Source organism: Myodes glareolus, chromosome 18 (genome assembly GCF_982192425.1).
Source record: "Myodes glareolus chromosome 18, mMyoGla1.1, whole genome shotgun sequence".
NCBI lineage: Eukaryota > Metazoa > Chordata > Mammalia > Rodentia > Cricetidae > Myodes > Myodes glareolus.
The window spans coordinates 6,492,776-6,506,107 of NC_142043.1; the positions used below are offsets into that span (position 1 = coordinate 6,492,776).

A 13,332-nucleotide genomic window follows, 5' to 3' on the forward strand; every position below is an offset into this window, starting at 1 on the left:
TTTTCTTGTTTTTGAAATATGGGTACAACATTAGTTATTTTTCCAAGAAGTCCTTCTATGCTTCTTTGTCCTGTTTCCTGACTATAAACCCTGTCAGGGCCTTTATTTTTTTTCTCCTGGGGCATCTTATTGAATACTTACATCTTCACTAATTCATCTGAGCCCAATGCATTGTCTGTTTTAATACTTTTAATTACCTAATTATGTGCTATATTTGGGTGCACAAATTTTTTGGTTTCACCCATTTCTTTGTTTCACCCATTTCTTAACCCTTTTCTTGCTTAGAAAGTATTTTTTGTTTCTTTGTTCTGTGAAAACTATTAAGATAGTCTGTATTTGTCTATAGTGACGTCTTCTGATGCAATTTTTAGAAGCACTTTGAATTCATCATGCTTTTTATTTTAAATTAACTTTTTGTAATCACACGTTCAGAAGCCTTTTACTTTGGCCAAATTTTTTGATTACTCACATTCATTTGTGATTATAAGCAGTTTAAGAAGTTGAGTACTGGGCGCTGGAGAGGTGACGGACCACTAGCTGCCCTTTTAGAGGACGACATTTCAATTCCCAGCACCATATCAGGTTCCTCACAACCACCTGTAACTCCAGCTCTAGAGGACCGCATGCCTTTGTTTTCTGTGGCTCTTATTTACACATAACTACACACACACACACACACACACACACACACACACACACAGAGTATTTTTAATTGTATTTTTTGAACGCTAAGTACTACACACTTGTACTATTGAGCTATATCCCCATCCCATAACCAAAGTTCCATTGTTTTAAATTGCACAGAAAAGTGAGAACATGGAGATTCTGCCTCTCTATTTATAGCTTATTTTCCTTATTTCCATTTATATGCAGCCACTCGAACTTCCTGTTTTAAAGCTGAAAGTTCTTCCATTGTATATTCATAGTACATTTCTTCTCAACCTTTCATCCATTGATGTATATTTAGCTTGACGTCATAATTTAGCTTATGTTTTATGTTCTATATTGGAACTAGGAATGCAGACATTTCTTTGATAGGTCAGATCTTACAGCCCGTGTGAATAAGTAAATACTATTTTTGAGGAGCCTTCATACCATTTTCTATAATGGTAGTATTCATTTACATCCTTGCCAACAATAGTCAGGGATTCCATTCTTTGCATGTTATCACTAATACTTCATTCTTTTGTCTTTTTGAGAATAGCCATTCTGTCAGGTGTGAAGTGATATTGCATTGATGTACAAGTTCCTAATTTCTAAGAGGTCTAGAGTCTTCATTTGTCTCTTAGCCACTATGTGTCTTCTTTAGAGAAATGTCTCTTCAGGCCATTTATCTTTAAGAGTCAAATCTAAAAACAGTCATTGCCCAGGCCAATGTAAGCTTTCTTCAAATTTTCTTCTAGTAATGCAAGTTTCAGGTTTTATGTTAAAATTTAATTATTTAAAAAAATTTACAAGGTCTTGTTTTGTTTTTATATAAGGTCCCAGTTTTTAATCTTTTCCCTACAAATATCTAATGTTCTCTGTCTTTTTCTTCCTTCCTTCCTTTCTTTCTTTCTTTCTTTCTTTCTTTTTCTTTATTTCTTTCTTTTCTTTCCTTCCATCTTTTCATCCTTCCTTCCTTCCTTTCTTTCTTTTATTTTGGGGATGGGGGACAGGTCTCTGTGTAGCCCTAGCTGTCCTGGAACTCATTCTGAAGACCAGACTGGCCTCAGACTCACAGGGATCCACCTGCTTTTGCCTCCAGAATGCTGGGGTTAAAGGCATGAAACTATACCACCTGCCAAAAGACTGTTTCTTTTCCCTTTGGATGGTGTTTTTCTCCTTGTCAAAAATCAAAAGACAGTGCTTTCTTCTGTTGGTTGTTGTGTCTGTTTTTATACCAATACCATACTACTTTAATTGTTGCCCAGACAACTTTACTTGTAAATGTTCATTGCAATGAATTGTTGGTCTGGTTCAAGGCCTCTGGCTTCCGATACATCATCAATAGTGGACTTACGGAAACTCCTCTCAGATACCCAGCCATTGCCCCCGAGTCATGGAGGTCCTGCAGCTATGGTTCCACAGGACCAGTCCTTTCACAAACTATAACAAGTCACAGATAGGGAAGATATTGGGGTAGGCCAACTCAAAGGCCTGGATGTTGGCCTAGGTGGTAGCTGAATTTGTCAGTCAGACCCTTCAGCAGGAACACCACCCTCAGGCCAGGATCAGGGCTATCTCTCCAGGGTTCAAGGTGAGAAGCAGACCTAGCTCTCTTGTGTGCAGGACCAACTCTCCCACTGCTGCAACTGGAGGGGAAAGGGAGAGGGGGAGGGTGTGGTGGGGGTACGGCATGGGGGGTGCAGCTCTTTCACTGAGAGAGCCAGGGAAGTTCTCCTGTGTCCAGGCTATAGGGACCAGCTCTTGCGTGGCCTTCCATAGTAGCACAGGCCACAAACATCATCACAGATCCCAGCTGGGTAGGGCCACAGACCTCAGGCATGGCCTCCAGCCACAGCTCAGGCCTGGACAGAACTTGGTCCCAGGTGTCAATGAGGCCGCTCATACTAGCCTGTTGTCACTACCTTAGGGCCTTCAGTTCTGCTTCTTCCCACAGTGCTCACACCACTCTACTTCTCTCCCATTTCTCCTCCACATACCTGTTCCTCTATGGTTGCGGGGTGCTGTGTGGGCCTTGGCTGGCTTCTACCTTCCTTGGCTTGTAATTATGATTTTTTGTACCTATCATAAATGACATGGGGTTTAATATGATGCTTGCATTAATCCTATACATTTCTTTGAATAGTATTACAAAATTGTCTTCAAATCCTATTATCATTTTTCTGGCCAAATATAAAAGTAGCTTTTCTTGGACTTTGATTTTTCAGTAATATAATATTTAAATTTGGCTTCACTTCTATTTATATTGTGAATTTTCTTTCCTCCTATTGTCCTACTTGGGTTTTTTTTTGGGGGGGGGGGCGACTCAATCGGAAGCTTTGGGGGATATGATTTGAGACAGAATTTCTCTGTAACGACCCAGGCTGTCCTGGAACTATCTTTGTAAACCAGGCTGGCCTTGAACTCACAGAGATTCGCCTACTCTGCCTTCCAAGTACTGTGATTGAAGTTGTGCCCCACCACAACCTGACTCTCAGGCCTACTTTTCACCATAGGGATGAAATGACCCAGTGCTGAGCTCTCTATCTGGCCACTCACACTGGCCATTACTAATTTCTTTAGGCTCCATTTTATTGCTAATTGATCTGAATTGGACTGGATTATTTGTGGATTTTTCCACTTACACTTCTGTGATTCTCAGTTCTTTTTCTAACTTATGAAAAAGCACATACTTGTTTCTTTTTCAGAAATTTCCTATATATTTCTTCCTCAGTTACTTAATGCTGTGGTTTCAAAAGATTTTGAAGATCAAATCATATCTCTCAAAAAATAAGACATATAGGGCAACATGAAATTTCATAAATTGACACTTGAAAATTAGAGAGTATACATATAGATGTACTCATATAACATGCTGGTGCTTAATCCATTTTTGGTTGATTTTTACTAATAATGAACAATTTAAATTATCTATCTGAATTTTAATTCTTATAGCTCTCTTATTTTTAACCTCCCAAGTGATTAGTATGCCTTTAAATAAAGCCATGAATTGTATACAATGTAATTTAATTTTTTATATTTAGATGGAAAACACTATATACATAATTCATAAACATATGAGGCAAAGGTAGTATATCAGTTTTCATTGTTTTTCCATGATCATTGTATTACAACACCCAAACAGTACTTATTTTTGTCAGTGTGCATAAAACATTTCTAAATAATAGACAAAAAAGGGCCACACAAAATTATTGAGCCAGCTGATCCAAAATTTTTTTCCTGCATCTACTTTAACAACTGAAATAAGCTTAAGTCACAATTATGAGGTCCAGACACAGAAATTTCCTCACTAAAATGTTCTATTCTTCCCTTAATAGCTGTTTCTCTAAGAATAGCAGTTTACTTCATTAATTGTATATTTATCCAATATCCTGATTACTGCCTGCAGGGTCAAATGGGGAGTCAGGTTATCTGGAGTCACAGCAAGACTCATGCACAGTTGTGAGTTCACCCTGCTCAGATTCTTACATTGTTTCTCAACCCCCAAAGAGGTTCTTTTGCTGCTAAGGATGTGTGAAAATCTGAGTCTGTGTACATGCACATTAAAGGAAAATTTTTAAAGATTCATACATACTCAGAAGAAATTGACTTAGTTTTATAAGAAATAGGATCTAAAAAATTTGCTCCTTGTTGCTGTCTAATATAGCTCCACTGCAAGTATACCCTGAACTACAGGAACTGATGACACTCATAGTTAGACAGCAGTGGATGAGTCTGAAGCACAGAACAGCCAAGGTCTCCAGAAAAAAAAAAGCAATAAGCTTCAGTAATATGGAGTACTCAGATGTTACTAGTCTCTAAATGACTCCATTGAGGAGTACTTGCCATTTTCAGTAATGCCCTCTGCCTCCATGTTCTAGGTAGTAGTAGTGAGCTATTCCTCCATGTTGTAGGTAATAGTAATGCCCTATTCCTCCATGTTGTAGGTAATAGTAATGTCCTATTCCTCCATGTTCTAGGTAGTAGTAATGAGCTATTTCTCCATGTTCTAGATAGTAGTAATGAGCTATTTCTCCATGTTCTAGGTAGTAGTAATGCCCTATTCCTCCATGTTGTAGGTAATAGTAATGCCCTATTCCTCCATGTTGTAGGTAATAGTAATGCCCTATTCCTCCATGTTCTAGGTAGTAGTAGTGAGCTATTTCTCCATGTTCTAGGTAGTAGTAATGAGCTATTTCTCCATGTACTAGGTAGTAGTAATGCCCTCTGCCTTCATGATCTAGGATTAGTTGTAATACTATCTGACTTCATGACCTAGGTAGTAGTAATGCCCTCTACCTCCATGCTCTAGTGGTAGTAATACCCTATGCCTACAAGATCTAGAATTGGTAGTAATGTCCCTTTCCTCCATGTTCTATATATGCTTCCATGCTCTAGGTAGTTTTTCTCCCATTCTGTTAATTTTTTTCTTATTTTTGTGTTTCCAAAGCCTACTAGATCCATTTTCTCAATTAAAATGCCTTTACTCCCAGATTAATAATAATTTTTAGTCCTTAATGCCCACTATTTCTCAGGCATTTCCCATGCTGTCTTCTTACTCAGAAGATGAGTACCACCGCTCCTGCCCCATAGGAGCAGCTCCAAGCCAGCCTTTTTTCAGCTAGAAATTTGGCGTCGTGAATTTAAACACAGACATTTCTCCTTAGATTTGTGAGTTTTCCATTTCTTCTCATAATAGCTTACTGACAGGCTTATTTCTGCCTGTAGTCTTTATCACTTCCCTAATAAAAAGTGTGGATTCCCTCATTTGTGTTACTCAGTTAGACCTTTTTTCCAAACCTGGCCCACCTTTTCGTCCATACCAAAGCCATACTCCTAGTTCATGTAACTTACCTTTCTCTCCTATTTCCAGTTTTCTGTTTGGTACACTGGCCACCTTGTTTGCCTTCCTATCCTTCCGTCTAATCTAGTTGCCTTTCACGCTAAAATCCCATGTTCTTCTCAAATTGTTGACTGAACCCAGTTCACTCTTGGAGATAACATGCTTCCAGTCCTTTCCGTTGTATGTGTGTTGCTGCGTTTGCTCGTTGGTTTCTTTCAGTTGTACATTGTCACATCCCAGATAACTTTTCAAGTAGGTTATCTACCATTTTATATTTCACAATCAATCAAAGACATTTCATCAAGACTTACTAACTTGTGTTTTATTTAATTCTATTTTTTGATCAGATGAAATTGATGGTACTGCAATGTACAGTTGAAATCCTGATACCAAGAAAAATAGTTACAATGATTATTTTTGAAAGTTATTACTTATACAAATGGCATATTTTCAAAAAAACCAAATGGGATGACTATATGTAATCACATACACATATAACTGTAGTACCCAGGAAACTGAAGCAGGAGAATTGCCATTTCCACACTAGACTGGGTTGTTTAGTGAGACCAGACTGTTTCTTTGAAAGAAACAGACAATACCCCCAATACAGGCTAAAAACAAAACAACTTCTCACCCCCCAAAAGGTTGATTGTGTGTCATTTACTTCTAAAATTATTATAATTCCTACATTTAATTTAAGTATATGAAAAAAATTATTTAAGTATATGAAACAATGAAATGTTTAGCTGTTGAAGGATATCATGTGCCTGTGGAATTTAATGGTTTTTCTTTTTTCTTTATTGCCTCTTTAATTCTCTGATAGCTGATGAGAGCTGAGGTGAAGCGTTCTGCAGGTCTGGAATATTCCTGAAGCTGCTGCTTAGCTTCACTATGTCTTCATTGTTTTCTTTTTTTCAGATTTCCTGAAATGCAGTTTTTCCAACAAGAAAATGTGAGAAAGATTCTTACAGATGTTCTGTTTTGTTATGCTAGAGAAAATGAGCAGTTGCTTTATAAACAGGTAATGAAAATATCTTACAGGTGGCACCCTATTGACTCAGAATATCCATACAGTTGTATTAAGAACTATGTTTGTTACTACTGTTTACATGCCTTTTTGTTGTTCAGTGCAAACAGTTGATGCCAGAACTGCTAGGCCTTTGCTCTGGGATTTGGTCTCACCCTGCTCTGTCACATGAGTTCATATTAGTTACATCCCAGCAGTAGCCGTTTAGAATTTAAATTGAAAATATTCATCTCATTCAAATGTCTGCAGATATATTTGGTAATAAAGTTATAAAAACTGTATAAGGAAAACTGTAAATGATTTTGAAGTACTAAAGCAATAGCTAAGTAAATAGAAAAATAATAGCATTTTTTCAGTGGGAAATTTTAAATACAAATGTTTTTTCTTTCTAAATTAATGTATGATCTCAGTAATAGTCTGGGATATGTATCTTATTAAAATATGCCATAGTTCCTTTACATTGAGGGCTTCAAAGAAGAACATGGGGATGGAGAAGCTCCGGAGTACAGCACTCACGTTTGAGTGTTTTGTCCCAAGCTCTCCCGTCTGTCTTCGTTTACTGTGACAGTAAACACTATGCTGTCACTGGATGCATGCCATCCAACATACTCATTTTTCTATTGTTTTTGCTCAGGGTTGCTTTGGTTATCAGGTTTTTTTTGTGCTTCTATGTGAATTTTATGACTTTTGTGGGTATTTTAATTAAGATTACATTGAATCTATAACTTACTTTTGTTAGAATGATCATTTTTCCAATATAAATTCCACCAATTCATGAGCATGGGGCGGGTGGTTCTTTCTATCCTCCAGTGTCTTTTTCAGTCTCTTTCTTCAGTTCTCTTTCAAAGGTAAAACTAGATCAAGGAAGTCTTCCACAATGGAAACAAGTTCTATGCAGAGGAGATAATGTAACATCGCATTCCACCATTATTGTTTGTACACCAGTATATTTATATTAAAGACTATGTAGGAGTATGGAAGATTATATTTCTAGATAAGTTGAAACAAGCCTATCAATTACTAAATATAAAAGTATTGACATCTTATACCTGGGTTTCACTTTAAAAGACTTGATTACCCCCTCTACATGTTAAATTCCTATGGATTTTTTTCTTAGAGAAATAATACCTTGCTGTAGAAGGATTGAATATTTAACCGTATTAAATTTAAGGGGTAAAAGCCTTCAGTTTCATCACAAGCTGTTAAGCTATTATTTTGTACTAGGTGACACCCCGTTTAACATCGACCATATTGTTAATAGTTATGGGATTTTATTGAATTAATGAGACTGTTATCATGTAGTAGAATGTCTTGCTGAGTTAATTGAAATTGCAGAGATTATATAAATGGTATTAATGAACTTTGACTGCCTGATGTTGCAGCTTTAATAAAGACTGCTTGGTGGGCTAAATGAGCACGGGCAGATAAAAGAACAGGTTCAATTTTGTGAGCCTACAGGCTGTTGAAGAAAACTTTGTTACCTTTATGTTCGCAGGCATGGGTTTGCCGTACTGAGACTACTAAAGAGCGTACAGGATAACAGCTTTAACTCAGCAGAGATATGGGGGGTGGGGACACCAAAGTACACATATTGAGAAGACTACATTATTTACTGTGTTTTTTCAAGTCAAATAATGATTATACTTGATGGATATTTCTCTTTTAAAGTTGTATATATACTTTCTGTTTCCATCTGCTTTTGTTTATATCTGGTTTTTTTTTAATTTTTTTTCCTGTTGAAGCCATGCTCTTGTGTGATGAACTCTCTGTCATTGAACCTTGTCCTTTATTTACTTGTAATTATTAATCAAGTTTTACTAGACTAAAATTGAGAACAAAACTAAAAATTTTCCTGGGCTAGTAAGATGTCACAGTAGTTAAGAGCATTTGTTGCTCTTGCAGAAGATATGGGTCAGTTCCTAGCATCCCCTGGAAGCTAACAGCTGTATATGACTACAGTTGCATAAGATCTAGTGCCCTTTATTTGACGTCTGTGGGCAGTGCACATGGTGAACAGGCATACATGTAGGGATGAATGAGTACTCAACTCATACCCATAAAATTTAAATAAATCTTTTTTTTTTTCCCAAGATAGTTTCTCTCTTTAATAGCCCTGCCTGTTCTGGAATTCACTCGTAGACCAGCCTGCCCTCAAACTCACAGAGATCCACCTGGCTCTGCCTCCCAAGTATTGAGATTAAAGGTGTGTGCCACCACCACCTAGCTTAGAGCAAATCTAAAAACAAAACAAACAAAAACTAATAATTTCTCCCAGGTATTTCAGAAATGCTGTAGATTTTTTAGAAGTAAAAATTAAACTTCTAAAAGATTCTGTTAAGGGCTGGAGAGATGGCTCAGCAGCTAAGAACACTGACTACTCTTTCAGAGGACCTGGGTTCAGTTCCCACAGTTACATAGCAACTCATAACCTTTCATAACTCTAGCTCTTTTCATGCCTCTATGGGCACCAGTCACACCCTTGATACAAAGACATACATGCAGCCAAAACACTTATACACTCAAAATAATATGATTTTATTTCAAAAAATACTGTCTTCATGTTGTTTAGAGGATTCTACATTTTTATTCAGTAAAATATACCTTTATTTATTGATTTGAGATATGATTAAGTAATAATTATATTTAATATTCTTGCTCACCTTTTCAATATGTAAATATGTTAGCTGGTAGCTCACTCATATACATATATACCCACACATACATACATACATGGGCCTGTAAAAGGACATAAGAGTTTGTGTAAATCACCGTGCACACACCTTTAATCCCAGCACTCAGGAGGCTGAGGCAGGCACATCTCTGTGAGTGTGAGGCCAGCCAGCCTGGTCTACAAGAACTAGTTCCAGGACATGCTCCAAACTGAAAAGAAGGATACTAAATTTAGTGTGGATGCAGTTCATTTGAATTGTTTTATACTTTTGTATGTTTATGTATGTATAGACTCAATTCCTTTTAATTATTTTGTGTGGTGTGTGTATATGTCCCATGTGTCTTGTATATGTATGTGTAGGGCAGAAGCTGTCTACCTCAGTTGCTTTCTAATATACTTTTCAAGAGACAAGTGTTCATTGAATTGGAGCTAATTGACTGAACTAACTCCCGACACACCTGTGGTATTCTCCTGTCTCTGTGTTCCATGGGCTGGTCTTATAAATGCAGGCCACCACACCTAGGTTTTTACATAGGTATTAAAGTTCACACTCAGGTCCTCATGTTTATGGAGCAAAAACTTTATTGACTGACTCATATCCTCAGTCCCCTATTTTGCTACTGTTTTCAACCCACCCACCAGTTGTTGAGGCCAGAGCTGCAGAACTTGGATATAGCATTATGCACATACTTAGTTCCACAGCTTTGTGTATTGTAGTAGGGAGAGCAGGTCCTTTTGTTCCGTCCCGTCCAGCCTGCTTAACCCTTGAAATAACCATACAGAAATTTTATTAATTAAATTACCGCCTGACCCATTATATCTAGCCTCTTTTTGGCCAACTCTCACATATCTTGATTTAACCCATTTCCATTAATGTGTATCACCACTTGACTGTGGCTTACTGGCATGAGTCTAACCACCGTACGTCTTGGGCAGGAGAACTATAGCGTCTGCCACACTGCCTTCTTCCTCCCAGAGTTCAGTTCAATCTTTGCATCTATCTAAGTTCTGCCCTATCAAAAGGCCAAGGCAGTTTCTTTATTCAACCAATGAAAGCAACACATAGACAGAAGAACCTCCTACATCAGCATATACACATACTAGTTTATAACTTAACCATTCTAACACACGTTTTGTTAATGTGTGTCTCCTGATAATGAATAAAATCCCATTCAGGTTAGGAAACAGTCTACTTTGTTAATTGCTATATCCCTAGCACATGTGGCATCTGTCATGTGATAAGCAAATGACAAATGATACTTGAATTTAGAGAGAGAAGTGCCACAGAAACTTAATAGTCAATGATAGTTAAAGAAGGCAGAAATATACAAAGAGATAAAAATAATTACTTTTTAAATTTAATATTTCTATATTTTGAGACTTTCATATATGAATACTTTATTTACATCATTTGTACTTCTCTCTCTATTCCCACCAGATCCTCTTGTATCCCTCTCCTCTGTCTTTCAAATGTATTATTTGTTCTTATTTGTTACTGTTTTATATATACATATATATATACACATATGTGTGAATATGTATGTATATATATTTGTACATATATGTGCATGTTTACCACATATGGGGTTTGTTAAATAATGATTTTTTATATGTTTATGGTTGACTATTTGGGATTGGATAAGCTGTATAAAGTAGCAATTAATTTCCTTTCTCTTAGCAGCCATTAATTGCCTATAGCAATTAATCTAGCACTTAATCATTTGTGGGCCGGAGGCTTGTGAAGTTTCCCCTATCCACATTAGTATGTCAGGTGATATTGTAATTATACATGCCTTATTTAGGCAGCCATATTTTTGAGATTTCATGGGTGCATCTTCCTTGTTAGCTCTAGAAGATCCTCAACAGTAGGCATCCTATCCTTCTGCTCTTACAATCTTCCCAGCACTTTCCCTAGATTTTACCCATGGCTTTGATGTTGGTGGTTGCACTGTAGATGTACCAAATGGACTTGTACATCTCTGGTCAGTTAGTCACTTGAGTTTTTACCAGGTGTAATTCTCTGAACTAGTCTCAGAAATGCAAAATGAAGCTTCTTTGATAATGGATCAGAATTGCACCTACCTTTGGTTATAAGGATACATATTTGAATTCAACAGAAATTACATTGGTTTAGGAAGCAGTAGAACTAGGGTCTGTGACCCCCTCCAGCTATAGCTGACTGTCTTCCAGTACAAAGCAGGAATTCCCTCCTATGGAAGGGGGCTTAAGTTCAATTAAATGGGCATTGTTCATTCCCTAGATACAATTGGCACTATTGAACAAACTTTTGGGGGTATCTTGCCAATGTGGTCATTGTTGTGGTTTGTAGCTTCAAATCTGAATAGAATTATTGATTGTTTTTTTCTCTTTCTAACTTGTACCTACTCATACTATGACAGTTTGTCTTTCAGAGAGATTTCCAGGTCATTTCCACCTTCAGTCCTCCAATCCTCTGTCTAGTGCGTGTGATATTTTAAGCAATAAGGACTTACGTTCAAGTTCTGGGGGGACAACTAAGAACAATGGCAATAGTATCTGCACTTTGGGCAGTCTCTTTCACTCCCCTGACAACTTGAAGGGAAACTTTGCATTTACCTGCCCTAGAGTTTTCTGTTTGATAGCCTCTGACCCTTGGAGAAAGCATTCCCATACACATGCACACACAATTATAGATTTTATATAAGCTTATAAAATATCGTGCTTCTCTATGTTTTTTTCAAAAATTCAGAGAGTAACCCTACCTTCTTTACCTAGTTTAAAGTCTCTTAGCTATTTTTCTTATTTCCCTCTTCATAACACCTAAGTCCTCTACTCTCCCTCTCTGAAGGTCATTTTCTTCCTCTCCACTCCCCCTTGAACCATGTCTACTTCCCTGGTTTCTATAGTCATTTCTGGCTGTATACTTAAAACTTTTTAACTCTTTCTGAGTCTCGCTTACATCATTCAGTATAATGTTATCCTGATTCATTCACTGGCCTACAAATTTCATCGTTCCATTTTTCTTTACAACTGAATAGAATTCTATTGTAAATATGTGCCATATATTCATTAACCAGTAGTCAGGTGAAGGACATTAGGTGTTTTCCATTTCCTGGCTGCTGTAAACAGGACAAGGAGTAGAGCTGTGTCACTCGTAAGTTTGTCTGTGGTGACTCCAGACGGCTGCCCCAGTCATAGAAGCCGCCAGCAGTTGTTCTCTTGCTCTCAGCCACTTTGACTAGAGGAAGATGAAATCCAGAAGTAATTTTAATTTGGATTTGCCTAATGCTAAGGATGACAAGCACCTTTTTTTGGCATATATATATATATATATTATTTATTAAAAATTTCCACCTCATCCCTACCTCCCATTTCCCTTCCACTCCCCCTCTCCTTCCTCTCCAGTCCGAAGAACAGTCAGAGTTCCCTGCCCTGTGGGAAGTCCAAGGACCTCCCCCCTTCATCCAGGTCTAGGAAGGTGAACATCCAAACAAACCAGGCTCCCACAAAGCCAGTCCATGCAGTAGAATCAAAACCCAGTGCCATTGTCCTTGGCTTCTCAGTCAGCCCTCATTGACAGCCACATTCAGAGAGTCCGGTTTGACACATGCTCCATCAGTCCCAGTCCAGCTGGCCTTGGTGAGCTCCCATTAGATCAGTCCCACCATCGCAGTGGGTGGACGCACCCCTCATGGTCCTGATTTCCTTGCTCATGTTCTCCCTCCTACTGCTCCTCATTTGGACCTTGGGAGCTCAGTTCAGTTCTCCAATGTAGGTCTCTGTCTCTATCTCCATCCATCGCCAGATGAAGGTTCTATGGTGATATGCAAGATATTCATCAGTGTGACTCTGGGACAAGGCCAGTTCAGGCACCCTCTCCTCTGCTGCCCAAGGAATGATGTGGAGACCTCTCCTTGGACCTGGGAACCCCTCTAGAGTCAAGTACTCTAGAACCATGTCAGTGATAAGTGGATGTGGTCTGTCTGAAGTTCTAGCCTTGGAATACAGAGCTATTCGGAATCTCCACTATAATCTGGCTAACATGACTAGCCATAGCTTCAAGCCCTGTATTTAATTGAGAGATCTTACCTCAGTAAGTAAGATGGAAGGCCAGTTATGTTAGATTACTGATGTGAACCTTAAGCCTCCACATATGCACATATTGCA

The 13,332-nt window shown here is 37.9% G+C and overlaps 1 protein-coding gene across 1 annotated transcript in view; it reads left to right on the top strand.

The window, feature by feature from the left end:
• Tbc1d5 (TBC1 domain family member 5) overlaps nucleotides 1-13,332 on the top strand; it is a 438,360-nt gene that overhangs the window by 246,287 nt on the left and 178,741 nt on the right. The window contains exon 9 of the mRNA XM_087897893.1: nucleotides 6,407-6,509. Within this exon, the coding sequence (XP_087754019.1) occupies nucleotides 6,407-6,509 (103 nt within the window). The remainder of the gene's footprint in view (nucleotides 1-6,406; nucleotides 6,510-13,332) is intronic.